Source organism: Dunckerocampus dactyliophorus, chromosome 14 (assembly GCF_027744805.1).
Source record: "Dunckerocampus dactyliophorus isolate RoL2022-P2 chromosome 14, RoL_Ddac_1.1, whole genome shotgun sequence".
Classification (NCBI taxonomy): Eukaryota; Metazoa; Chordata; class Actinopteri; order Syngnathiformes; family Syngnathidae; genus Dunckerocampus; species Dunckerocampus dactyliophorus.
This window is the reverse complement of record NC_072832.1, coordinates 12,741,478-12,769,180: the sequence shown is the minus strand read 5'-3', so window position 1 is coordinate 12,769,180 and position 27,703 is coordinate 12,741,478. Positions and strand designations below refer to the sequence as shown.

General features: G+C 41.4%; 3 protein-coding genes across 4 annotated transcripts in view; 2 read left to right on the top strand and 1 right to left on the bottom strand.

Annotated features, from left to right (window-relative positions):
- The window catches only part of itga9 (integrin, alpha 9), a 60,005-nt gene extending 53,768 nt beyond the window's left edge, over positions 1 to 6,237 (top strand). The window contains exons 27-28 of the mRNA XM_054798124.1: positions 952 to 1,071; positions 2,706 to 6,237. Of these exons, the coding sequence (XP_054654099.1) occupies positions 952 to 1,071; positions 2,706 to 2,804 (219 nt within the window). The 3' untranslated portion in view covers positions 2,805 to 6,237. The remainder of the gene's footprint in view (positions 1 to 951; positions 1,072 to 2,705) is intronic.
- Positions 6,238 to 9,163: 2,926 nt separating this feature from the next.
- Positions 9,164 to 22,977, top strand: LOC129193674 (uncharacterized). Its single transcript, XM_054798120.1, has 7 exons — positions 9,164 to 9,736; positions 11,315 to 11,498; positions 12,936 to 16,130; positions 16,969 to 17,139; positions 17,223 to 17,395; positions 17,453 to 17,570; positions 17,643 to 22,977. Exons 1-7 carry the CDS (start codon positions 9,543 to 9,545, stop codon positions 17,880 to 17,882), a joined length of 4,275 nt encoding a protein of 1,424 aa, XP_054654095.1. The 5' UTR covers positions 9,164 to 9,542; the 3' UTR covers positions 17,883 to 22,977.
- On the bottom strand, positions 18,065 to 27,625 carry LOC129193675 (zinc finger CCCH domain-containing protein 6). 2 transcript variants are annotated; one of them, XM_054798121.1, is made up of 12 exons: positions 27,137 to 27,625; positions 23,655 to 23,880; positions 23,476 to 23,571; positions 23,149 to 23,398; positions 22,931 to 23,079; positions 22,730 to 22,855; positions 22,169 to 22,283; positions 21,980 to 22,089; positions 21,674 to 21,903; positions 21,264 to 21,610; positions 20,392 to 20,571; positions 18,065 to 20,325 (listed from the first exon to the last, which is right to left on the bottom strand). In XM_054798121.1, exons 1-12 carry the CDS (start codon positions 27,220 to 27,222, stop codon positions 18,899 to 18,901), a joined length of 3,342 nt encoding a protein of 1,113 aa, XP_054654096.1. In that variant the 5' UTR covers positions 27,223 to 27,625; the 3' UTR covers positions 18,065 to 18,898. The 2 variants fall into 2 exon arrangements, with proteins under 2 accessions (XP_054654096.1, XP_054654098.1); XM_054798123.1 differs by having other exon boundaries at positions 27,345 to 27,625.
- Positions 27,626 to 27,703: the final 78 nt, after the last annotated feature.

The window sequence follows — 27,703 nt, the reverse complement described above, 5'->3', positions numbered from 1 at the left end:
TGCCTGCCGTCTGCACATTTGTCATCAAAGCCCAGTCAACGCCATTTACTATGACGCCATTCCTCTAGTATTTACACTTACTAATTGTGGAACATTTGCATTCGTCCAAGAACATTTTTTGCATAAGTACATCTCACAAAACCAATGGATGTTATTTGACTCTCTTGGAGGCCTGCTTTCTTATATAAACACATGATTAGTATTACTGCATGTTTCAGTCAAGTGAGGCTAATTTAGTGTAAATCCATTAAACCAATCAGTGTTGGAAATGATTCGTGCACAAAAGTATCAAATGACTTGAGTTCAGATGTAATTGTTGGTAATCCAATGAAAATCAAAGCATTTAGTATATTACATGCTAATGGGAGCCTTTGTGGTGCAACTGGTCTTGACAGTGATGGATGATCCGGTAGGTCAGTGTGCTGGGAACTGGGGAGTAGATGATGTGGGATTTAGAGCCACTCGGACCCAAAAAGACGAATGCTGACTGCTAAGCACGTGTGATCATTGTGATGGAAAACAATGATAAAAATATGAAGTCACTTTGAGGAAACTTACTTAAAATAAATAAAAAAATGAATTTATCAGCAAAAACAACTCTAAAAGGAACACAGTTTGCTGTAAGTCCGATTACCTTGTTGGTGCATATTTGTGCTTGAGGAGCAATGATTTTATCCAATTATCATTTGCATTTTATTGCATCGGTTTGTATGGGGGTCAGCTGACACTCCATCTGGAATGATACAGTAGTTAGCTGGGATAGGCTCCAGCATCTCAGCAACCCAAACTGGATATACTGTATTGTGGTACAGAAAATTGATGGATTTCCTAGTAGTATTTCACAGAGTACAAAATACTTGATTGTTACTGTTGCAACACAATTGTATTATTAGCAACACAACAGCACGGCCTTATGTGTGTGTGTGTGTGTGTGTGTGTGTTGTGTTACAGCTGATCTTTGAGGCCCTCCACAGTCAGGAGCCCAGAGGTTACGTGGTGGGCTGGATCATCGCCATCAGCCTTCTGGTGGGGATCCTCATCTTTTTGCTGCTAGCCGTGCTGCTCTGGAAGGTACAAATGACGCACGAGTGTACTTTTTAAAGACCTTTTGTATGTCGTCAGTGGAAGTGTAGTGTAGTGTTGTGCAGAGACACCTGAGAGCTGGGGAAGAGGAGGCGTGCTGTCAGGGGTCTTTAACAAATATGAAGAAGACAGATTGCAACTTTATTCCTCACATATAAATTACATTTATAAGGAAACAGTGAAATGTTTCACTTTTTGTTCAGAATTGTAACCTTATCTATTTATAGTATTTTTATATGTATATGTATTATTTTTAATAAGGATAATATTTACAATAATATTCACTGATATTTGTGTTTTATATAGGGGACAATAAGAAATGTTTCAATAAGAAATGTTTCAGAATTTTAATAATTTTCATATATCGTTTATATTATTTACAATATAATTAATGTTTAATATGTATGGTATTTATAGTAAGCTGCAAATATTTACAATAATATTCATTGATAATCATGTTTTGCACAATGGATAGTGTAAAATGCTTTTTGTTGAGAATAATATTTTATATTTATATTTTCACAGCTCAATACATAATACCACTGTACACAGTAGTGTGAAAAAGTCTTTGCCCCCCTTCCTGTTTTTTTATTTTTTTGCATGTTTGTCACACTTAATTGTTTGAGATCATCAAACAATTTAAAAAATGAATCAATGACAACACAACTGAACACAAAATGCAGTTTTTAAATGCAACTTTTTATTATTAAGGGAGAAAAAAATCCAAACCTACATGGCCGCGTGTGAAAAAGTGATCGCCCCCCTTGTTAAAACATAACTTAACTGAGAATAATTGAGATCTATCAGTCTAGAAAAGGTTATAAAGCTTTGGGACTCCAGCGAACCACAGTGAGAGCCATTATCCACAAATGGCGAAAAAATGGAACAGTGGTGGACCTTCCCAGGAGTGGCCGGCCAACCAAAATGACCCCAAGAGTGCAGTAACGACTCATCCAAGAGGTCACAAAAGACCCACAACATCCAAAGAACTGCAGGCCTTACTTGCCACAGTTAAGGTCAGGGTTCATGACTCCACCATAAGAAAGACACTGGGTAAAAACGGCCTGCATGGCAGAGTTCCAAGATGAAAACCACTGCTGACCAAAAAGAACATGAAGGCTCGTCTCAATTTTGCGTAACGTCACATTTCATAAAAACAACATCATACCAACAGTAAAATATGGTGGTGGTAGTATGATGGTCTGGGGCTGTTTTGCTGCTTCCGGACCTGGAAGACATGCTGTGATAAATGGAACCATGAATTCTGCTGTCTACCAAAAAATCCTCAAGGCAAATGTCCGGCCATCTGTTCGTGACCTCAAGCTGAAACCAACATGGGTCCCGCAATGATCCAAAACACACGAGCAAGTCCTCCTCTGAATGGCTGAAAAAAACAAAATGAGGACTTGGAGTGGCCTAGTCAAAGTCCTGACCTGAAACCTATTGAGATGCTGTGGCATGACCTTAAAAAAGTGGTCCATGCTGGAAAACCCTCCAATTCTGCAAAGTGGGCCAAATTTCATCCAAAGCGCCCAACCAGTTATTAGGTTTAGAGGGCAATCACTTGTTCATTTTTAAAAGGCTTAAGTAGAGCGAGTTCTCACGTTTGTCATTTTTAACAGATGGGTTTCTTCCGTCGGCGGTACCGTGAGATCATCGAGGCTGAGCGGAACAGGAAGGACAGTGATGAAAGCTGGGACTGGATGGAAAAGAACCACTAAGAATGGTAATGGTGATGGTGGGGGTCCCTGTGGAGCCAGTGACATTTAGGGACTAGGTCAAGGGTGGATCCAATGGCTCATGGCTCCTTTGCAGCCCCGGTGGCACCAGGCCCGTCAAGCCTTCCATATGTGGAAGAAGAAGAATATTCTCCATATTTTCTGGAGATTTGATGTTTTTGTGGGATGCGGGAGTCCAGGAACTTGTGAGGTGGCCTGCCAGAGGACGTAGAAATCCGCTAACCTCCAGCTGGCAGCGTGGAGCTCTCGCCTGAAGAATGGGGACACTGGTGGATGACAAAAACCTCAGGGCTCTTTATTTTTTTTATACACTTTAAGCCATATTGTTCAAAAGTGGGCTATGGAGGGGGATTAAAACAGACTATGTCCATAGTATGTTTTCCTAAAAGCACTGATGTCTGATACGCCTCAATGCCTCATAGATATATCCTGCACAAATCACAAGGTTCACTTCCTCCTTGGTGGGAAGTGACAGCAACTTCTCTGTTTTAGAAGATCCTCCCTCTCTTTGACCATCACTGAACACTAAAACTCACTTTCCTTTCTGCAGACTTGTCCCACAAGTGCACTTTATGTGCTGGTGGAGCGTATTACAACATTAACAACTTTATTGGTCCAATTCTAAGTGTTAAGAACCAAGGAGGAATAACTTTTAAAGTGCAATGTTAGTGCAAATTATCCGCAAAACTGTTGCTCAGGTATGCGGCCAAAAATGAGTACATAACCTTACATAAACATGAAGTACACCTGCACATTCTAATGAGAGCTGTACGAGAGACCCTCCCATACGAGTTCATGTAAAGACAGTTCATCCGTTCCAGGGTCAAGCTGTCACCTCCATAAAACTTTTATTATCAATGTTAACTTGTAACAACCAGTATGAAGAGAAGTTACTGGATAATAAAACAAAAACCAAGTAAAACTACTCATTCTTTGAAGATGACTGACCGACGAGGCATTTTATGTGGAACTGCTTGGTAAAATAAATGTTTTGACCCGTTCCTATATGGCAACCAGTTCTGGTTCTATAGGTGTCATCGCAGTCATTTGTCGTGACATCGCAAAACGTACTTCCAAATGCCAAAGAAAAAGCAAAACACATTTGTGGAGTAACATTTTCCGTTGCTCGCAATGTTTTGTTTGATTGTGAGGCATATTGTTTTCCCCCAAAAAACCCTAGTTAAACTCCCATTTGTACCACTTTTGGGATGTTCAGGTTGCACTGAACAAATTACCTTATTTTTAGAAGGAAAAAAGCCCACCTTTTTGACTGACAGCGTCATGCATCATACTGAGAGATGTTTTATAATTTGGTTACATTCAAGCTATATTAGGGCCCAAATATTAGAAACGCCTCTCAGTACGACACAAGCGCGATACAACTGGAACTTAGATCGTGCAGGTGTCCCTAATGTTGTGTCATGCCGGATGTAAATTCTCAATGAAATGTTTCACTGAGATTCTAATTTATGTGTGAGCTGAGACTGGATGGGGGGCAGCTGAGCGTATTCAGTTTTACTATGATGTTATTAGATGTTCAGTATGAAACCTGACCTCCGCCAGATGTGTGTGTGTGCATGTAAGCGTGTGGATTCCTTCACAGCGGGGTGGGGGGGGGATCTGTCGTGTGAGTAATGCCCTAAAAATAGGCAAACGGTCCACATTAACGTGCTTTTTGGGGGGCTCGTTTTCAATGCAACGTGAGCAAACCTTACCAAGCTGAAAGCGATCTGCCTCCATTGAAAGTGTTAAACGCACCTCCAACGTGTTGGGAGCGGTGGGCAATTGACTTCATGTTGAATACAGAGACAAGAAATGTATATAAACTACCCCTCAAAATGTAACTAGATTAAGTATTCTATACATTTGAAAAGCTTTGATGCAAAATGACATATTTTATTGTAATCCTATATTCATCTAATTCCCTCACCCTTAAAAAATATACAGTGTGTTTGCATCAAATGATGTAGGGAACTGAAATGTGCAATGCCAAAGAGCTATTTCTCACAGACTGCAGTGACGGGGCTCACTTTGATTGTTAAACTTCCTATTGTTTTGTATTGTTGCCATCCACTTTATTGTGTCACCTATGGATTCCACTGGCATGACAGCATATACTGTATACCTTCACAGTCGATCATGCAATGCAGAGACGAGAGACACTTGATATTGTATGGTATTGAACTGTGTTGGATATATTTTTGTTTGTTTGCTGTTTGCTGTCATCGTTAAGTCACACTCTTTGGGGGGTTTTGTTCTGAATATACTACTGTCACTGAATATCATTTACATTATAGAGTGTTTGGATTTTTTTTTTTTAAATGGGGTAAAATTGTATATTTATCTAATGATAAATTTTAGAGTGAAACCCATGGTGGTGCATGTTGTTGTGGTGGTGTTTGGCGCCCTCTGCTGATTACTGTGTTATGCGTACTGTACTGTGTACGCACCACTTATACAGTACAGTATATAGCAGAACCATCCCTTTTTATGTCAAAGGCTCATTATTTTAACATCACTTCTCTTATACAAAATGACACAATCAAAATACTGTAGTCACTAAGAAAATTCAACAATAATCGAACTTTATGCTCTTAATACATTTTTTTGATGAACAGAACATTTTCTGGTGTTGATAGGGATGCTCCGATCAGGTTATTATGCTGCCGATTCCGATACCGATCTCATGGATTAGTCCCCAAAAATAGGTAATTACTAATAAAATTGGTAATTAATTACCATCCATCCATCCATTTTCTATGCCGCTTATCCTCACTAAGGTCACGGGTATGCTGGAGCCTATCCCAGCTGACTTGGTGAGAGGCGGGACACACCCTGGACTGGTCGCCAGTCAACCGCAGGGCACATATAGACAAACAACCATTCACATTCTAGTAATTACAATTATTATTTTTGTTTTTCATGAGGCTCAGAATCCCTGGCTGCACCCCTGCTATTGGCTATATGATGTGAAAAAAGGAACCATAAAGTCATCCTAATGTAGACAAGAATATATTTGACTTACTTTTTCAAAATAGACTAATAGAAAAATGTATTCATCAATTAAACAAAAAGGTACACCCACTGGCCGCCTCAATTAAATTTGGTTTGGTTTGGTTTGGTTTAGTTTATTTGAACATGAAGGTTACAATGGAATACATCTCGTGAATCATTTTTTGACAGTTCCACATGTCCAAAAGGAGTAGGAAGAAGCAAAGCTTATTTAATCCTACCCCCCATCCATTCTACATCTAGTACAGTACATGTAGTTCACTTCCTGGATTCCATGTCATGTTTTCAGTGATAGTCAGGATAACACATAATAGATAACGGTGAGATAACCGTCCCCCCAAAAAAAGAGAGAACATTCATAATAATGATAATATGATGACAATACTAAATAAATAAATAAATAAATAAGAACAAAGCTTTTTTTTTTTTTTTTTTTAAACACAACAAAGAAAATTATAAAAAAAAAAAAAAATAAATAGAAATAAATAAATAACAAATAAAATTTAATTAAATAAATAAAAAATAAAATAAAATAAAATAAAATAGAAAATAAAAAAATAAATAAATAAATAAAATAAAATAACAAACCTGACAGAACAATCAGGACTCTTCTGCCTTGTATTTGGCAAACATCAACTGCTTGTATTGTTTTTTGAATTTGCTCATCTCTGTACATTGTTTGAGTTCTTTACTCAATCCGTTCCATAATTTAATTCCACACACGGAAATGCTATGGGTTTTCAGCGTTGTTCTCGCATATAAATGTTTTAGGTTTAATTTTCCTCTAAGATCATATTTCTCCTCTCTGATTGAGAAATACTTGATTAGATTTTTGGGTAACGAGTTATTATTAACTTTATACATTATTCTAGCGGTTTAAAAGTGTACTAAATCTGCGAATTTTAATATCTGTGATTTTAAAAATAAAGGGTTTGTATGTTCTCTATACTTGGCATTATGAATTATCCTCACAGATCTTTTTTGCAGTACAGTGAGTGAGTGAAGATTACTTTTGTAGTTATTTCCCCATATCTCCACACAATACGTTAGATATGGTAATACTAAGGAACAGTACAGAGTGTGGAGTGATTTTTGATCAAGAAGATATTTTGCTTTATTCAATATAGAGATATTTCTCGCCACCTTTTGCTGTATATATTTAATATGAGATTTCCAACTCATTTTTTCATCTATTATAACCCCAAGGAATTTATATTCTTCCACTTTTTCAATATCCGTTCCATTAATTTGTATTTGGTCGTACGTGTCCTTTCTACTATTACCAAATAGCATTATTTTAGTTTTACTTAAATTCAGAGATAATCTATTCTTGTCAAACCATGACTTTAATATGACCATTTCATCCTTGACCTTTTTAATGAGTTCTTGTGTGCTTTCACCAGAACAGAAAGCAGTGGTATCATCGGCGAATAAGACCAATTTTAAGTTGTTAGTTACTTTGCAAATGTCGTTAATGTACAAGTTAAACAGTTTTGGTCCCAGTATGGACCCCTGTGGTACTCCACACGTATTGTGTAGACTCCCAGATGTATATTCTCCTAGCTTTACAAATTGTTTCCTCTTTGCTAGGTAGCTTTTAACCCAATTTAAGACTAAACCTCTAATTCCGTACCTTTCTAATTTTGAAATTAAAATAGTGTGATTAATTGTATCGAAGGCTTTTGTCAGATCCATGAATACTGCAGCTGCGCATCTTCTGTTGTCTATGGCAGTAGTGATTTCCTCCGTGATTTCCATCAGTGCCATAGAAGTTGAAATGTTGGCTCTGTAACCATATTGACTACTTGCCAATAATTCATTCTTATTAATAAATTTGTCCAACCTATTATTAAATAGCTTCTCCACAATTTTCGAGAATTGTGGTAACAAGGAAACTGGTCGATAATTTGTAAATTGGTGTTTGTCTCCTTTTTTGAAAATTGGAACCACCTTGGCTGTTTTCATTTTGCTTGGAAATATTCCAGTCTGAAATGATAAGTTACTAATATATGTTAACGGGTCTGCGATCTCATTGATGACCCTTTTAATTGTTTCCATTTCGATTCCATGACAATCAGTTGATGTTTTTGCCTTAAAATGGTTAACAATGTCAGTGATCTCCTTTTTGGTTACAGCAGTGAGAAACATAGAATTAAGATTCCTATCGATAATATCAATCCCTTCATCAATTGTGTCTTGTTTTGGAATTTCCTCTTCCAGTTTTTGTCCAATATTTACAAAATATTCATTTAACATTTCAGCTACCGCATTCATGTCATTCCTGTAAGTGTTTCCAACCATGAAATAGGGAGGATAGTCTGCTTTCTTAACGTTGTTCTTTATAATACTATTTAAGATGCCCCAAGTTGCTCTCATGTTATTTTTGTTCTTATTTAGTACGTGACTATAATATTCCCTCTTACACACTCTCAAGATAGTTGTCAACTTGTTTTTGTATGTCTTATACTTTTGTTCTGCTTCTTTAGTCTGTTGAATGATAAATGTCCTGTATAATGTGTTCTTCTTCTTACAGGCGTTTTTTAGTCCTTTTGTCATCCATGGCTGCTGGTTTTTCTTTTGCTTCTTGGGCTTTTCTTGCCAGGGACAGTTCTTATCGTAGAGCTCCATATAAGTACCAAGGAAGCTGTCATATGCCTCGTCCACATCTGTTGCACTGTAGACACTCTCCCAACTTTGTTCTTCTAGACCTATCTTGAAGGCACGGATGTTGTCCTCTGTACGCAATCTTTGAAAAGTCTTTTTTGCCTCCGCCTGTTTTTTCTTATAATGTTCATTGTAGATTGTAAACACTGGAAGATGATCACTGATGTCACTAATTAGCAGGCCACTGATGGTGTTGTTATCAAAGTCATTGGTGAATATATTATCGATGAGGGTGGCACAGTGGTCTGTTATTCTACTTGGTCTAATGATTTTAGGATATAAACTCAAGCTATACATTGTATCTATAAAGTCATCTGTTTCCTTGCACTTGTGTGAGTTCAAGAGGTCAATATTGAAGTCTCCACATATGAAAATAGTTTTCTGACCTATGTCTGTAAACGTTGTCTTAATCCAATCCTCAAACATTCCAATCTTTGACTTTGGAGTTCTGTACACACAACTTATTAACACAAATTTGAAAAACAAACAGTTTCAAAGAGTCTTCCTCTGATTCTGCTGTATATTAGGTACAACTTGAAATGTCATTTACCCCCCCCCAAAAATTGGTGGATTAACTAAAAAATTAAACAATCTGTTCATTATTTGAAATATCTTTTCTAGGGTTGCAAATCCTGCTTGGACTGAAATGAAATATATTAAATACAATCCCCACCACGATTACAATAATGTATTACATTTATTTATTTTTCTAATTCAATATGCGTACATGTACCGTCACAGCTTTAGGCACACCTGCACAATCGAATGAGATCAAATCTAATATTCACTTGGAAAGTAAATATTCGGATGGAAAGTGTTAATAACAATCACATTTATTTACAGCCGGTCACTCTGCAAAGCCGCTGATGTTGCGTCTGTGTGGTCATGTGACCTGTTGCTAGGAAACACTCATCAAACACATTCTGTAGGCTGTCTTTGAATTATTAAACACACTTTCTGCACAGTGCACAGAACAGAATCCACACACTGTACAGTACATTCTACCTTTTGTTGGAGCAGCTACAGAAGCTCTCAACAGGCTTTATGTCTTCATTGCTGGACCACGGCCTGATAAGGACAGTGGCAGTGGACCAGGTGGTCGCTCCATTCGCGTGTCACCTGTGTCACCTGGTGCTGCTGTGTGACAGCTTGGAAGAGCCTGAACACTTCAGTCAGCTGGAGGAGGCGGCTCGGTTCTTAGCTAAAACTACTGACAACATGGCGGCAGTGGCCTCCAGGTATGTGCGGACTTTATTTACATCTTTAATGTACCAAACTATAGTGCAGTGGTTCTCAAGGTCTTTACAGCTGCGTACCCCTTCAGACATCTGAACTGAAGCCATGTGCCTCCTACTCCTGCACACTTAACATAAAACATTAAACATAAACCTTTTTAACTGAATTAACCTGAAATAGTGACCATAAGTAATTGTGTAATTATTTTTATAGTAATTCCGGGTCAAAAGTGTGTATTGTATTGGTCACATATTGATATCGTTTCACGTGAAATAAATAGATAAGTAAGTGTGTATTGTATTGGTCACATATTGATAACGTTTCACGTGAAATAAATAGATAAGTAATCATCCTACATATTTTTTTATTCCAGTCTGGTGTTGGCATCCGTCTGTTTGAATGGGTTGAATTTGACCTTCACATTTTTGTCCACTCACGATGGCAATGGTTTAATTGTAATTGTGTGTTTAGGGCGGTAATTGTTTTTCATTTTTATTCACGAACCCCCCATCACAATTGGCGTACCCCTCTTTGGGAACCTTGGCTATAGTAGAACCTTGGTTAGCGTTATTAATTCAATCCAGAAGATCTGTTTCTAACCAAAATGGACGCTAATCAAATCATTTAAATCAAAGCCATGTAAATGTAATTAATCTGTTTCAGAAAGCCAAAAATGTTCATAGGAAACACATTTTTATAGTTTTACAATTCCAATTTACCATGCATAAAGCAATTCAAAATGCATATCAATAATGAATGACAGGGATAAATGAATATTTAAGGTTTCTTTACCTTCATTGAAATAACAAAGACGCTTAGAAGCAACCAGAACCGGAACTCAGGTACGTCAAAAGCATGAACACAAAACACATTTTTTGATAGTTTTACATGCATAAAACAATTCTCAATGCATATAAATGACGAATGAAAGGGATAAGTGAACCTTTAAGGTTACTTTTACCTTCACTGAAGACGTGACTGTTCCCAAAGACAAGATGTGGCAGCGAGACACCACACAGACAACCCTGTTCTTGTTTTGCCATGAGTTATTTCTTGAATTCAATAGTGTTTCTCACCTCTGTAACCCAAAATGGAGCCACAGAAAGTAGCAAGCGTCAGCATTTTGATAAAGAAGGCGAGAAACACTACTAATTTGAAGAAATAACTCATGACAAAATAGGAAGATGGTGTGTCATTTACTTTCGGTTCTGGTTGCCATTTTGTTAGCAAGCAAAGCTTCTTTGTTACCAGCTAAGGACGTTTTGTGATAAAAAAAAAAATATTAAGAACACAATGGGACTCACGCATTGTATTAATAACACGACAAGACGCACACCATTTTGTATGCTAACCGGAAAACGTACGCAAACCGAGGCAAAATTTTGTCAGAAATGTGCGACTGAAAAACACGCTAACCAGGGCGGACGCTAACTGAGGTTCCACTGTGTAGTAGCCTAAATATTATGAACACCTCAGTATGATGCAGGGCAGTTTCGCACCACAGCAAACAGTGTCAATCAAAACGAAGCTTTATTACGTTTGTGTACCACTAAAAGGTCACCGTTCTGTCTTATCTCAAGACAAGTTGCAGAGACTGAAGACGATGTGCTACGTAAGGAAATGTCCTCCCTGCTGGAGCCAGTCACAGTGTCAGGCCAGCATGTGCTGCTGGCGGCCCAGAAGCTCAGCATCCAGCCCGACTTGACTGAGCACAAAGAGGAACTCATCACTGCTGCACAAACAGTTTTCCTGGGAGTCGTCAAAGTAAGACTACAGGAGTACACGCTGGACTGGTCGCCATATAGACAACCATTCGCACTCACATTCACACCAGTGGACAATTTAGAGTCTCTAACTAACCTAACATACATGTTTTTGGGATGTGGGAGTACCGAGAGAACGCAAGTGTGAGGATGACATGTACCTGCACAAAATCACCCTCAACCAGTCCAGGGCGTCCGGTGTCTTCCTTTCGCATTACGTCAGTTGGATAGGATCCAGCCTCTGGAGTATTCTTGAATACAATAGAAAATGGCAGGGATGTCCACCAATATCAGCCCACTAATATTATCGGCCCGATATTGGCATAAAAATGTAATATCAGTCAATATCGGTATCATGTTGTTTTCCCTATGAGGAATGCCAGTATGGCCCTTTAAGCACCACAAGCAACATTGCTGTCACCATATTGGATGTGGCAATAGTCGGAGCGAAGAAGTTGCCTCATTTAGGTGCTGCCAAACCAAATCCCAGGGAATAACATTTCACAGGTAAGACTTAACAATTACCCATAGACAGCATGATTTGGCCGTTATAACATCATTTTGAGAGCATAATTTGCCGACATTGTGGAAAACACTGTATTCCCGCGCACAATTCATTCATTCATATGTCTATGGCAGGTCCGGCATTAATAAACGGCGGACCTCGGCCCGGATCTGGACACAGTGATGGTCCTTTACGGACCTGTGACCGATTAAAATTAAGGGGAAATATAATAACATATAATCATGCTCATGGACCAATCGCAGCAAACATGACAGCAAACGCTGTGACGTCACTCAAAATGAGCCAATGAAATTGTTTGTTCACTTGACGGGAAACCATCCAGCCATTCATCCATTTTCAATGCCGCTAATCTTCGAATAGAACCATGGCTTGCTGAAAAGTGAGAAGTTGACCGAGAAAACCGAACATTCAAAAGTGAAAGGACGGACCAATATATGTGCATTCTTCCAGAATCCAGGGCCAAACCGCCGTGTCTCGTATGAAAAATGAGAGTTTTTAAGAGTCAGCACATTAATTTACAGCACAGCAACGTGCAAATGTGTCTTCACTGAGGATTGTATGGAGTGCTTCTGCTGCAGAGACCTTACTCAAAGGTAAACAATGTACTGTTGCAACTTTTTTTCTTCAGAGAAACCGGTGCAGTTTTATTTAACTTCAAAAATGTGCTCATTCATTGTTTGTACATTCAAACTTCTTGATTATTTATGTGAAATTTGGTCCTGTTTTCTTTTAAATGCAATTTAGGTGCAACAGTAAGTGTGTTACACATATCGGCATCTGTTGATATCGGAATCGAAAATTGAGAGTTGGACAATATCGGCATACGGGAGGTTGGCAAAGAAGCCAATATCGGACATCCCTAGAAAATGGTTGTATACAGTGAAGTGACCATGTCTGTTTTTCCTCCCGCAGGTTCTGTTAGTGGACGACGACTCCACAGTAAGAGAAGTCCTAGCGGCTGCAGATCAGGTGTCGGAGCATCTCTCTGACCTCGGCTCCTGCTCGGACATCCATTCCCTGCTCAGAGCCTTTCAAGTGTTTTCTGACTCCTTGCTTCACCTCAGCAGTCTAACTGCTGACAGAGCTGACTCCTTAAAGGATCCCCGACAGGCCAAAGAGCTTAGAGATTCCCTGGAGATCCTAAGAAGGTGCATCTCTATGCTGCACACCGCTACCTGCACCACCATCAAGCACCCAACAAGCAAGGAGGCCCAAGCAGCGAAGAACTTCATACTCGACAAGGTGCAGAGCACTGTAGACAACATTGTCAGCACCCTGAAAGGTGAATGTCAAAGAGGATCTCTGGGAACTTGTGGTTTTTACACTGAGAGGAGAAGCAGTTTGTCGCAGCTGCTTGAGGGTTGCTCCAATATGTCGAGTCATGACTTGGACAGCCTGGTTCGAGATCTTGTCTTTCACTGCATGGCTGTGGCCAACTCTTCTTCAAGAGAGCTTCAGCAAAAACTGGTGCTGCAGTGTCGACGTGTTCTTGACTTGTGGTCCGACATGAAACATCTTTTGAAGTCCTCTGAGGATCATGAGGAGCATTTTCGAAACCTCTTCGCTTCATTAGAGGAACTCCTGGAAGGTCTCGACAAAGCCATGATGGCTGCCATTCTTCATCAACTCTTGGACACATTTCTAGTAGCATCTTCTGTTTTTGAGGAACTTTCCATTGTGGTGAGGCAAGCTCTAGTAGTGGGTTCCTCCACTGAGAAAGATCTAAGCTTTCTTCAATCACCAGTTGAAGAGTTCATATGTTACTCGGATAGAATGATAGAAGTTGCGTGCTTTTTCTCTGCAGTAACCAAGGATGCAAAGAGCCTGGAGAACGTGGAGAACTCTAGAGTGTGTCTCATGAGACTTAGAGCCCAGATTGCTCCTCTGTCTCTGGAATTGACTGATAACTCGGTGCAAACTCTTCAAAAGCTTCATGAAATTTCTCAGAACTGGGAAGAATGTACGAGACAGCTCCAGGATGCTGTCAGCGACGTAATGGACGTCGGAGAGTTTACGAATTTAGCTCTTAACGAAATGGCAAATGAGCGCAGTAGTTGTGATGATGCATACAGACAGCAAAGCGATGAGCTGTTCCGTGAGCATGCAAACAAGCTGATGTGTCACATGAAGCTGGTGATGCAGTCTGCCAGGAGGCATTTAGACCAAAGTGAAGACCCCATCTACAGGAACGGCCTCCTAGTCCTGCTCAAACAGGCTCACATTTGTCAAAGCAAAGTGAGCCAGTCGGTCAGTGACATGCTTGCAGGTCACAGCTTCAATGTGGAGGCGTATTCACCCTTTTCTGACAATGTTTCTGCTGCTATCCACCATTTTAAAGTCCTCAGGGAGGGACTGGATGGCCGCCAGCACCCACATCTCCTTAGTCCCCTACGGGAGAGTGCCCGTCAGCCTGACGTCTCCGAATACGACTCCTGCGAGTTAAACGAAGATCACAGGCTGAGAAGTTTGGATTCGTCTCTCCTGGAGATGACTGACACAGAACATGAGGAGGGGGTGTCGGATGGAGAAATTGTGGAAGCGGAGTTGTCTCGTAAATTTGACGATGATTTAAGGATAAACGATAACTCAGAGGAGCCTAAAGTGATCCAGATGCCTTTTGGATTTGACCTTTTACCTCTCCTACAAGAAGTCATGACCGTGACTAAAGGCAAAGATATTGCAGTCCTCAGCCAGGTGTGTACGGGTGTTCTCGAGCTGTCCAACTGCTACTCCCAAGCAACAAGGGAAGCGTTAGCCATCATGGATGACATCGACTGTAAGACTCTGGAAAGCTTCCGGGCTGAACTGGTGTCACTTACGCCTCTGTTGGTCCAGACCGCTCAAGAGTCAGCCATGAGCTCCTCATTGAGCACTGACAGCGTCTTTAGACTCAGCGCACAATTTTCTGACCTCATCAACAACATCCGGAAGGTTCTTCTGCCAGGAACCGGACCCTGGTTTCACGTCATTTATGCCGAGCTGCGTCTGGCTCGACTGACGACGGCAGATGTGAAACAACGACTCAATGAAGTGATGACCTCGTGTGCAGACACCGTGCAGCTGCTGACGCTGTCACACGTAACTCCTCAAACTGATGAGACGTTGACGCTTCTGCACAACAAACTGAACAAAGCCCAGAACAATACGAGGTATCTGGTGGAGTTTAAGGGCTCACCTGAAGGGCAGGTTGACCTACTGGAGGGGCTCTGCATCCTTTGGGGTCTATCTGTTCACATTTTGTTCAATTCTCTGGATAGGATTTTGGGAACATTAAGCAACATGAACCAACACGGCCCTCACAAGCAGCTCTCCATCCTGTCAGAGAGCTCACTGAGAATCCAGGAGGCTTTGAGCCTCACCAGTCTAACGTGTAAAAGTGTTTTTAAGTCCAAAGAGTTAACAGTATTCCAGGATGAGCTGAAAACACTGACTGAGCGGTACCTTCAAGCTGCGGAGGACCTCGGTGTGACGCCAAGTGTCATGCAATTCGCTCAGCCAGAGCTCCTCCAGAGAAATGTTATCATTAAGATGAAAGAGCTCTCAGGGATTCTAAGCAAAGAAAATAAGAATTATGACGCTGTACTCCACAACATGGTCAAAATGGCTTATGTGGCAGCAGAGCACGCAGAAGAAGCAGAGCAAAGATTTGAACAATCAGCTAGTTTGCTTTATGAAAACGTAAAAGCTGCCACCAAAAAAGTGGAGGAGAGCTTCAACTACATGCGGGACATCCGTACACGTTCCAACCTGCGGTCCATCAATGACCGCCTGTGTTTTCTGATGTCTGATATCATCAGCAGGATGCGCCTCATGGTCCAGACTGGCTCTGTTTGTGACACATTCAACCTGGAGGTTAAGATTCAGTGCTGGTCAGCCAAAGCTCACTATGTGGTAGAAGAGATCAGCAAGCAGGATGGGATTCACCAAGAGGCAAAGGAGAACATCAGAGCAGGGCTACAAGGCATGTTGCCAGATGGACATGTCCAAGACGCTCCCATTGCATCCAATGTCAAAAGGCCTGGGATTCCCTCAGGAAGAAATGAAGATGCTGCAGAATCAAAGACGGTAGCTATGATCAAACATGGATCCCCAAGCGCAGCAAGAAATGTAAGTGTTTTGTTTTCATATCACGTGTTAGTGGAAGTTCCAATATGCGACGGCGATTTTCCCCCTCTGAAAGCCAGGTTGTCTTATATTTGGGGTCTAGAGACTTACACACAAAAAACAGCTAGTGGCGTCAAACAGTTCTTCCCCAAGTGAGTCAGTTTTTCTTCCTGTCAGTGACTTGGATAGTCCTGCTTGAAAGAATTTAGCAAACAGAGGAGGAGTTATAATGATAATTTTAAGATAATGGTGAGCAATGGAGCAAAGTCATCAAACAACTGGAGAGCAGCGAAGAAATATGTAATTTCACAATAATAAATGAATCAATCACACAATAAATGAAAATGAACTCTGTAATTTTGCCGGCCTCAATATATTTCCATGTGCATGTTTGTCTGTTTTCCTTGTCTCCTGCTTCCAGTCAGGCAGGAAGTGAATTCACTCTGTACATTGATGTCAGCACCTTGACGCCTTGTTCAGTGAGTGGACGTTTGTTCTACTGAACAACGGCGTGAGCGTGAACGTGAGCCCTTTGTCAGCCATACAGCCTCTTTGTCTCTGTGGGTGGAGGCAGGGCCGCTAGCATACACAGAGTGCTTTGGTTATATTGTTATATATATTTTTCTATTTTTTCATTGTACTTTTATTAAAAGTAAGGTTTAAATCTTGTTGCGTCTCGTTCTCGTAGACCCAATCTCATGCATTGTCTCGTGAAGTCTGAGTGTCTCGTGACACCGCTAGCCATTAGACATTTGATGCTATGATCTTCCAGTGATTCTGTTTTGTGTTCTCCAAAGAGTTTAGTACTCACATAGTGATACTTGTCCATATTTCCTTGTAGGTTGCTTCTCATTCTAAAGACGTTTTTTCACTGACCTCCACCTCCTTTTTTCTGAAGCAAGAAAGTGACAGTTGGGATCCCAAAGATAACAGGATAGTTCAGCAGACCAGAAAGATGGCGGAAACGTTGTACCACATGACTCAGTACTTGAGGAACAGAGGTCCATTATTGGTAATGACCAGTAGAGGGCGTCTTGACGTCTTTCTGCTTTGTACGTTATCTTTTATGTGCTTTAGTGTTTATCTTTTCTTCAGAGCAAAGAGGCGTTTGTCTCTGCAGCCAAAGATGTGATGTCAAACTGCCAATCAGTGACCGACTTCATTCAAGTCATAGCCAATCACTGCCTGGATGAACATTGTGCACAGGAATTGTCCCTCATAGTGGAGCAGATTCTCACCATCACAAACCAGCTCAGCATCCTCTCCAGGTTAGAATCTACAAACACAAGCTGATAAAACACAAAAGGTAACTTAATGTATTGTAGTGTCAATGCTGTAACACCTGGCTGCAAATCATCTGACGAGATCCTTGTCAAGAATGCGCAGAACCTTCTCCACACAATCCTGCGAGGGGTTCACGCAGCAGAAACAGCCTGCATCACGGTAAATTTACAAACGTATTCAGCTCTTTAAAATGGCATTACATTAAAGGTTGAGGTGCTATTTCTCTTTTAGGGTTTAAAGCAGCCTGACCCAAACTCAGCTGAAGCCGAGGCGATGGCCTTGTGCTTCCAATGGAAGAGGAACCTGGAGATCCATCGAGCCCAGGAGACCTCCAACCCACAAACTGACGAGCTGGGTTTGAGGAAGATCTCATCGCACTCTCTCGCACCGAGTCTGGTTTCTCCAGTGCAAGATGGCCTCAAGTTATCGCTTCAAGGGAAAGGAGCTCTTTTTGTCCCCAAAAACTACTGACTACATTTGATAAGTAAACAATATACTTACAGCTAGCAGAATAGTTGCAGCAAGTTTGATTGACACTGTCATAGGCGATATTAATTAAACTATATGGTTATTATTGTGGTTATAGTTTTCAGTAGTGTAGTGGTTCACATAGCTGACTTTAATGCAGCTGGTGTGAGATCAATACCAACACTGATATGTTATGTAGGATTGTGGTTTAACATTTATTATCTATTGTGATATGTACAGTATATTTAAAAAATGTTGAAATGCACAGAAATATCCACGAACACACTTCAAAACAACATACTACATGTACTTTAAAAAATGCATTTAGATGTATAAGTCATGAAAACAAAACGTCCATCATAAAGTACCTATGGCTTAAGTATCAGTTACTCACACATCACTCTTGCAATCGCTCAAAATTATTTTCAGGCAGAAAGTATGAAAGTGAAAACATGAGAAAAAAAAATCAATGCACGTGTTATTCATATTCATAGTGCTACTTACAAGCTAGAAAATATCCCCCCACGTCATGTAGACCCTATTCAATAGAAGAATCAATAATGTACACATTTTAAAATGAGACACTACATGTAGTAAAAGGATGTTCTCACATTGTAAGCAGACATTTTAAAAAAGCACAATTATTTTGCACAATCAGATGAAATCGTGTTTCTCTGTCATTTGGCAGAACAGGAATTAAAACGACAAATATCCAAGGTAACAGAAGCATCAGGACTTTGTAGTAAAGAAGTTGACAAAACATGAAAGTAAAAAATGTTAAATCTACTCTACTTGATAGAAAGGCTGAGTTAACCCCATTTTAAAATGCGGCTTATTCCAAGTAGTTAGCCTTTTTTAATGTTTAAAATAAACATGCTCACTCTCGAACCATCTGTGTAACATGATCACTTTGAAATCTTGTGTGAGCTTCTCAGTTCATGTGAATGTACACAAATAGATGTATTTATATAGCTTAATTATGACTGACATGTCTCATCGATACAAAAATTCTACTGAGTTTACTGACAGAAAGGAGAAGCTGTGGGGTCAAAGGTCTTGAAGACGTCTTTGAGAGTCCGGTCTTCGACCTCCTCATCCTCTTGATTGTGTGTAAGTACTTCTTTCTCCTCCTTCTCTGCTACCTCCTCTTGTGCCCCCGCAGAGCCCAGTCCTGCTAATTTGGCCTGCCTAGGGTCAGTATATTGGGGTCGGATCAGCCCCGCCAGAGCCTGGACGGGCAGGTTATGCACTGCAGGGGGTGTGACAGCCGAGTCCAATGGAACCGGGGGTGGACTGGCATGCGGGGACTGATCAGATGCTGAGTCTGTGTTTTTTGTCTCTTCCAAAGAGCTGCGGCGTTGACTTGAGGAAATAGGTTGCAGTGAAGGAGTGTCATTCTTAACTGGATTTTTCAAAATGCCTGCTTTCTTAGGAGGGTCTACCTGATCCTTCTGGACAGGCTCTGTTTGACTACGGGGGTCGTACAGACTGATGCCACCCAGAATTGTAGTGGGGCTTTCCAGGACACCCCCAGAAGAAGCCAGTCGAGGTGCATAAGGTGGCAGCCTCTCAGACAGGGAGGAGCCAGCACTGGCCTTCTGCAACCTGGGGTCCACAACACCTGCACCTGCCGAGGCCTCCTTCTGACCCATCAGCTTGCTGTCCAGACTTCCTGTACGCTTGAGTCTGGGGTCTAGATTCTTTTGTTGACGTGGATCTACTGGTCTCTCTGTGGAAGGCCCAGATGGCAGTCGACCTACACGCTCCTTCAAACGAGCGGCTGCCAGTCTGGGGTCGGTGGGCGGCGGGCTGGAGGCGGGCGGATGCTCTGGCAGATTTGTTCTGTTCATCTGAGCATCAGCGATCAGCGGTGGCAGGGGTAGATTGATGGAGTGCTCCTGTTTGGGTATCAAACATGGGATGAGGTCCTCAGGGGCCCACACCACAGTTTGCGCGTAGGCAGGGCGCTGAAGCAGAATGTCCACCCGAATGTGGCTGAACTGCTTCAGCTGGCACCGTGGGTCACGCAGCACCACTCCCGGACTGGCCTCCAATGGTATGATGGCCGCTCTGTCCCTGAGTTCCCTCTCCCCTTCCTCGTCTTCGTCTCCAGTGGGCTGCTTTTGGGGAACAGGGTGGTTCTGCTGGCGGAAGGAGCTTGACTCCATGGGTCTCAATTTCCTAGGGTCCCTGGAGAGTCGTGGATCCAAAGCGGCATCACACTGATTTTTCATATCGGGGGGTCGCTGCCGTGGGTCCGCTTTCACACGCGGGTCACTTGGCTGAGTTTTTTCCTTAACAAGCCGAGGGTCCCCCAAGGGTGCTGCATGGGCAGATGTTGTGGTCTTAGACTGCTGCATCTCACTGTGCCTCTTTAGACATTTTAGGATGGAGGAGACACTGCTCCCGTCCTCGTCGTCACTCGAGTACCAGTTTGTTGTGTCGTCTGGAGGACATAAACAAATGAAATCTCCATACTTTTGGGATATCTGGACCCAAAGAGGACACTCACCTCTGTTCTTTTCTTCTTGACTCTCAGCTCGCTGTGGATCATTCACCTGTGGCTTTGATTCTTGTTGTTGCTGTGTCAAGTGTAGAATGATGGCTTTCTGCACTGCTGGAGGCAAAGACTGCAGCTGAACATCTGCACCTATCTGCTGTTGGAGGTTCTGGATCATGGTCATGCCAGGATCTGCGACAACATACAAAAAAGTTAAAGGGAGGACATATTATTGAAGACCGACTTTTTAATTACTTGTATACGTGTGTTTGCATCCCTACAGCCTGCCCAACCATCAACTGTAAAATTACACAATCAAGTACCGTTTGCTGTCAGAAAATATCTTCTTCCAGCAAGCCAGTGAGACTTTGGGCTGACTGTGACATAACATAAGCCCTCCTGCATCGAGTTTCCCCACCCATGACTCGGAAGAACCCTGAGACATGATGTGCCTTCTTGTTAGACTGAACCACTTTCATGTCAAAACCAAAAAGAAGAGCTGCAGTGCTGTTAGATGTCACGTAACATCACCTCCCAGCCACAGAAGACATCAGTGGATTCATTCTCATTTTCAAGGTGCGACCATGCACTAAGCTGCTTTCACTCTCTGTACTGTCCCTCCCTCACTCGCTTCCTCGACCCTTGAAGTGCCAGCAAATCTAACTGCTACAGCAGTAGAAGGAGTGGGCGCGCAGTGGCTCATTTGCATGAGACAAGACAGGCCTAAGAATGTCTGCTCTGGAAAGGACTGTTCTAATTTTTGATCCATGGGGTACTTCGACCGCATTGACATGTTATTAAGACACCCATGGACAGTTTGCATCTGTGAAAAAAATTACACAATATGCCTCCTTACAGTAATCATCCAAATCCATGACACAAACCTTGATGGCCTGAGGGCTGGTTTTGGAGCAAGTTACTGAGCAGTTCTAGAGGGTTCTGACCCAACGATGGAAAAGCCAAAAGGCTCTGCAGCATTTGTAGATCCGGTCCTGCGGGGAAAGGAGGGCTCTGCACGTTCATCTGAGGGTTGATGATGTTTCCATGAAATACTGGCGGCTGCACTGGGTATCCATGGGGTGGTTGCTCTCCAGGAGGGTTCTGGGCACTCATGGCTGGTCCTGCTGGGTACCCCGAGGGAGCATCGGATCCAGACGAAACCACAACACCACTTTGTGTTTCCTCTGATACGCCATTGCCTTCACTTGGATCCTGGGAGTAGTTGGACTCACTGAAAAGACACAATTACTTTAAGGTGGACTCGCAACACTTATCTGCTAGGGATTTTACTTACTTCAAACCGATCTTGTGCGCCAAGTCAACTGTAGGTTGAACCTTGATTTCAAAGAGGGAGGGGATCTTCTTCCCTGCCTGACAAGAGGTTCCATCTGGACTACTTTGACCAGGCGTGGGTAGCAAGCCCACACCTGGGGGAGGCTTGGGAAGTGGGGAAATGCCTTGTTTTCTCAGGTCCTCCAGCTCCAACTCATCCTCACGGGCGTTTTCGTCTTCAGTATTAATGATCTGATCAGAGTATATATACCGTATATGAGATGTGGTTTTGTTAGCCTGAGTAGACTACATTTTGACTATGTCTCACCTTATCAAGCAACTCTTTTGTCACATCTGTCAGAGCATCATGGGAAAATTTACAGTTGTCGCCTTGATAGCACTTGGCTCCAGTGTGGAAGAACTTGCAAGGATATTCACGTTCAGTCACAAATTAAGGAGCCTAAATGAACTGTTGATTTTACAAGGTCATGCAAATGTGATCATCATTTAAGGATATTGTGCATGTAAATGCAATGGTCTCCTTTACTGCAGTAGCCCTGGAGGTAGAACTTGCAAAGTTCCTTCTTCTTATCTGGTATGACAAGCTCGTGCTCAAACTTGCACTGCTCCCCCTACAGGAAGATATTATCATGTATGTAAGAAAAGGCATGCAAATATACAAAATGTGTATATACTGTAAAGCAAATTCTAACCATTCATGCATTATTACCTCCACCAAGTTCAAATGTGATGACTTGGTTGTTCATTATTTAGCATCGTTACATAGAAACTACACAACAAATTTCCATGAAATCTGCAGAGCAAAACCCTTTGAATTTTGGTGAGGATCCATACAATGACAAACCAAATCTAGCTATCGAGTGAAACAATAAATGAGACAAGTTAAGGACTGTTTGGTCTTGGTGAAGGTGTGCACTCTCAGTAGGTGAAATCAAGGAGCACATTGTAAAATGCTTGCACTAAAGTTAAATAACTGTAATGGGTTCTTCCTTCATGCATGCACCTCCCCATCACCGGGTTGGGTTGAATTGAAACGTGTTATTTAAAGGTATTGTACCTTAATGCATCGACCCTCCAGGAAATACTTGCAAATGTATCTTCCATTGTGTTCCACTGTGTGCTGACTGATAAACTCCTTGCTCATAATCAGACGCTTCTTCTGAAAACCAGAATTTTTGACGTCCTGTCAAATAAAAGGAAAGACGTTATAGTGCCTCACAATGCTTATGTTTTTTTAAATCATTATTGACGAACATACTGGAGTCATATCTTCCATGTCCTGGTCTCCTCCTCGGCCTCGTCCTCCACGACCCACCCAAGGTTTTCCTCCCTTCAGCTTCTTGTTTTTGTTGAGAATCCCTCGTCCTCTCCCAGGTCCGCTCCCTCTTCCTCTTCCTCTCTGCCCAACTGAAGACAAAAAAAATCCATTGCTAAATCTATTTCACGTGAATGATTACTTTAAAAGTGCTTCCTCACATTGTGGTTGTTTCATGCCCCTCATGCCACCTCTCTTCCCCATCTGCTCTCTTCCATGGCGTCCCCTTCCAAGACTGGATGTTGAATCTTTAGACTGCGTGTATTCGGACATGTCATCGTCATAATGATCCTCTTCATCTTCGTAGTCATAGTTGTCGTCGCTGTAATCGCTGTATTTGTCAAAATCACTGCTCTTGTGAGGTGGAGATCTGTGCGAGTTGCCACGCGATCCTTTCAGATCCCGTGCATGCTAGAAAACCAACCATAAGTGAGACTCACATCCTGTCTGCATCAATTTAAGAAGTCCATATGGAAATCTGAACTCACCTGGTCAGGTCCATGACTTTGCCTGCTTTTGGTCCTCTCTGGTCGGTCATAGTCTGAATCATAGCTGTCACTGGAGCTGCTTGAAGATGAGTGGCGCTAAGGAGAGGGCAGAAGGAAATCAAGATTAATTAAAAGTCTAATCTTTATGTGTGCTAAACTTGCAAAGCCAAGCAGCTTACTTTCTGTCTGTCCCGTCTCCTCCTCTTGTACCTCCTCTTCTCTTTGGTCTTCTTGTATCTTTTCCTCGAGTGTCTATATGACTTTTCATCTTTTTCTTTTGCTTTGTCCCGTTCTTTCTCTTTGTCCTTCTCTTTGTCTTCATTCACCTCTGTTGCCTCTTTGTTTTCCTCCTCAATCCCGATCCCTTCATCGTCTATTTCTCCATCTTCCAACTCTCCATCCTCCCTGAAGGGCCATTATAAAAATGTTGAGCAATGTCTATGCATCAATGTAATCAATGTTCATCTATATATGGGAGAATCTGAATGTTTTTAACTCCTGTTTCAATGCGTATTGACCAGAATAATGCTGCCTGAAGAGGTTACCATAGAGGCCTGTTCGGATGTAGTTAAATGTCCGACAGTTGACATATGCCACGTTTCTCGTTAGACAAACTACAGTAGTTGAGACTGAACACTTCTGCTGGCTGCAGTCAATTACTGCACTCCATTTTGCCTGAAATCACTTCAAGACAAATAACTAATTTCACATTGACCAAATACTTAGCAATAAATGAATCAATTAATTGGTTATTATTCCCATCCCTAACAGCAACTATTATATTTTCCAACACTATTTTTTTAAGTGATGTAGTGATGAAATGATCTAAATAGCATCTTTTTGCTCATAGTACCCCACCTACAGTGGTATCATTAATTTTAAGCCATTGCTAAAAGTGTGAATTGACTACAGTAATTGTGCATTTGTTAAGGGGGCTGTATGCAGTGGGGTTTCCAGCTACCTAGAGGGCGCCAACACGAGCAACGCACAACGCATTGTATCCCACCTTTTCCTGCACACGCATTAGTTATTAGTTATTAATCCATTATTAGATGCATCGCGGTGCGGACATTGCCGATTATTAATCGATTCAGAAATGTCAATAATCGAAGCTGACGGAAAAAAAAACAACAAAAAGACGGAAAATGGAACAGTTGCTGCCCAGACAGTTTATGGTAGTGCACCTAAGTGTAAGACGCTACCAAAATGGCGGAACGTAAACTCCGACCCGCACCCGCTGGATTTATAGCGAGCGTCTGGAAGCACTTTGGGTTTCACGTAGTTGAAGGTAAAAATTAGATGGACAAGAGCCAGGCAATATGCAAGCTTTGGCATACAAGCTTAAAATATTTTGGGAACACGACAAATATGAGAAACAACATAGCACGTTTCCACTCGAACCAGGAGGAAAAACAGCCAGCTGAAGTTGCTGCCAACCAGAGAACCAACTCGCAGGTGATAACTAATTTTCCACCCAACTTGAAAAAGGCTAAGCGAATCATCAAGTCAATCGCAACCTTTATTGCGGAGGATTTGAGGCCGTAATCGATTGTGGACAAGCAGGGCTTTCGTACTTTATGTTGCACTCATTATTTTTTTGTGAATATGGCAGATTTTTTAAATGTTGGTTATGCAGAATGTGCTGAAGTTTGCTAATTTTATACATGCTGCTACTGGTACACATTACTCTCCCTGCTGGTTCTGTGCAATGGGGAATACAGTCATGGAAAAAAATGATTAGACCACCCTTGTTTCTTCAGTTTCTTGTTCATTTTAATACTTGATACAACTAAAGGTACTGTTGTTTGGACAAATATAACAATGACAACAAAAATGGCTCATTAGAGTTACATTTTTTGGCAGTACAATGCTACACTGTAGCTATTCATGTAATTTTGTGATTTTGGTTACTATCAAGAAAACCATGTAAGTTGCTAAACATCAGCTCTTAAATTAAACTCTTATGAGGTATATTTGTTATATTTGTCCAAACAAATGTACCTTTAGTTGTACCTGGCGTTTAAATGGATCAAGAAACTGAAGAAACAAAGGTGGTCTAATAATTTTTTCCGTGACTGTATGTTGGTAGATGTAACCTTCAAATTATTAAAAGATAATGGAAGTAAATTAATGTTTCATGTTTATTTTAATTGCGGATCATTACAAATATGCTTTGTTTTAGTAGTACACAGTGAGTAAAAAGAAATTATATATAAAAAAAAAAACTTCTGCATGAAAAAAACGGACAAACTATTGATCACTGCAAAAAAGATGCATCAAGATGCATCAATAATCGTTTTATCATCGCATCACATCGAATCATGTAGTGGCCAGAGATTCCCACCCCTAATAGTTATGTTCTCAGCTAATTAATAGCATTTTGGGGGAGAGAAGGATGTTGGCTAAGCTGACATCCATCATGGACAACACCTCTCACCCGCTACATGACACTGTTGTTTCCCTGGGCAGCTCCTTCAGCAGCAGACTGTTACACCCACGGTGTAAGAAGGAGAGGTTCCGCAGGTCCTTCATACCGACCGCTGTCAGGCTCTACAACACCTGCACCACCTGAACCATGTTGTAGTCACTATGCATTCTTTACACTGTTCTTTACTTGCGTATCTTGCTTGCTTGCTGCTGTAACAAGTTAATTTCTCCGCTGTGGGATAAATAAAGTACATACATACATTTTGGCAAAGTTTAGCTACTAGCGTTAGCTATCATTGAATGCCATGAACAGTAGTTATTTTATTCGGGCCGAACAAAAATTTCTGATAATTTTTACAAAACATTTTTTGTACAAAATCTGTTCTTTCAAACCACTATTGGTATTTATGCTAGCCGGTGGTGGTGGTGTTAAATTTTTTGGTTTAAAAATGTTATTTGGAGCGAGTGGCATACAGTCCTTTTAACTAGAAAGTTCAGCCAAATATACTGTACATAAGTGTTTAATAAAATAACAATCAATAATAAAATAATCAACTATAACAACTGATGTCATTATTTTTTTTCTGACCTCATTCCTTGGGCATATCACGGTGCTGAACCCAGACCTGACCAACTGCAGCAACCATTTTTTGGCCATGCGGTGTATCAACAGTAGCAGTATTTCTTTACTTAGGTAATAACATTTAACACGTCTTTGTATTATAAGGTCGTCACTAAACTTTACAGTTTTTTCATTTAAAAATGTATGAAATGTGTCTTTATAATAAGTTATTAATTTAAAAAAAATCACCAGTTACAATGTAGCATGGCATCATCATGCAGCTCAACCCTACGTGAACTCTACATCTGTAGTACTGCCTAGTGACCAACAGGGGGGGTGCAATGACAATGATGGGCGTGGCATTTACGTCATAATTTGCATCGTTCACTGCAGATGGCAACAACGCAACCAGGGATTCATCCCACAATCACAAATGATGATGACGTATGCCATTGTATGGAAATGATCGTGAATTAGTCAATTTGACAGACGGGGAAAAAGGAAAGCCAAAGGCGAGGCTAATATGCACCAAAAAGCATGCAAGGATTATATAGAACTGGGGTCATCATGGAAAATATATAAAACGATGAAAAAACAAAACAAGCACGTCGATGCACAGCACTGAAAGGCACATATTATGGTGTTAAGAATTGCATAAGATTGTTACTCGACCTTTCGTCCTCTGCCAGCTCAGAGTCTGTCATGTTTTTGTCAAGAACGGGGACTGGGGGACTGGAAACAAGGCTCACAGAGGCCATTGGAAAGCGAATCTGCTTGACTTCTCAGTCCAGTACAAGAGTGCATTAACTCAACCAGTCAATGAGACGCGGTGTTGTGACAGATGCTGGAAGATGTTCAGACTGGAGGAAAAAAAACTCACGGTGTTTCATGTCTCCACAGAGACTGTGTACAGACACCCTCCTCTTTCATATCAATGTCGTTTTAACTCTGAGCACAGCTCGGTACCCCGCTTTGCTAATGTCCCGTCGGTTGACAGCTGCCATGATGCAAGAAGAGAGGAGACGGAGGGAGAAACAATCAGTGTTGTAACCATGTTCGTTGATTTCAGCATCTTCACGGGATTTCTCAACAGCGACATCACCACAAAATGGCCACTGAGCTCTGCCGTACACAGTCCCAGATTGTGTATTCGTCCGCCTATCTCTAGTCCAGCGCGGCTCTAGCTAACCCAATTCTACAAAATCAGTCTGTGATTGGTGGAATTTCAGCTGCGTCACT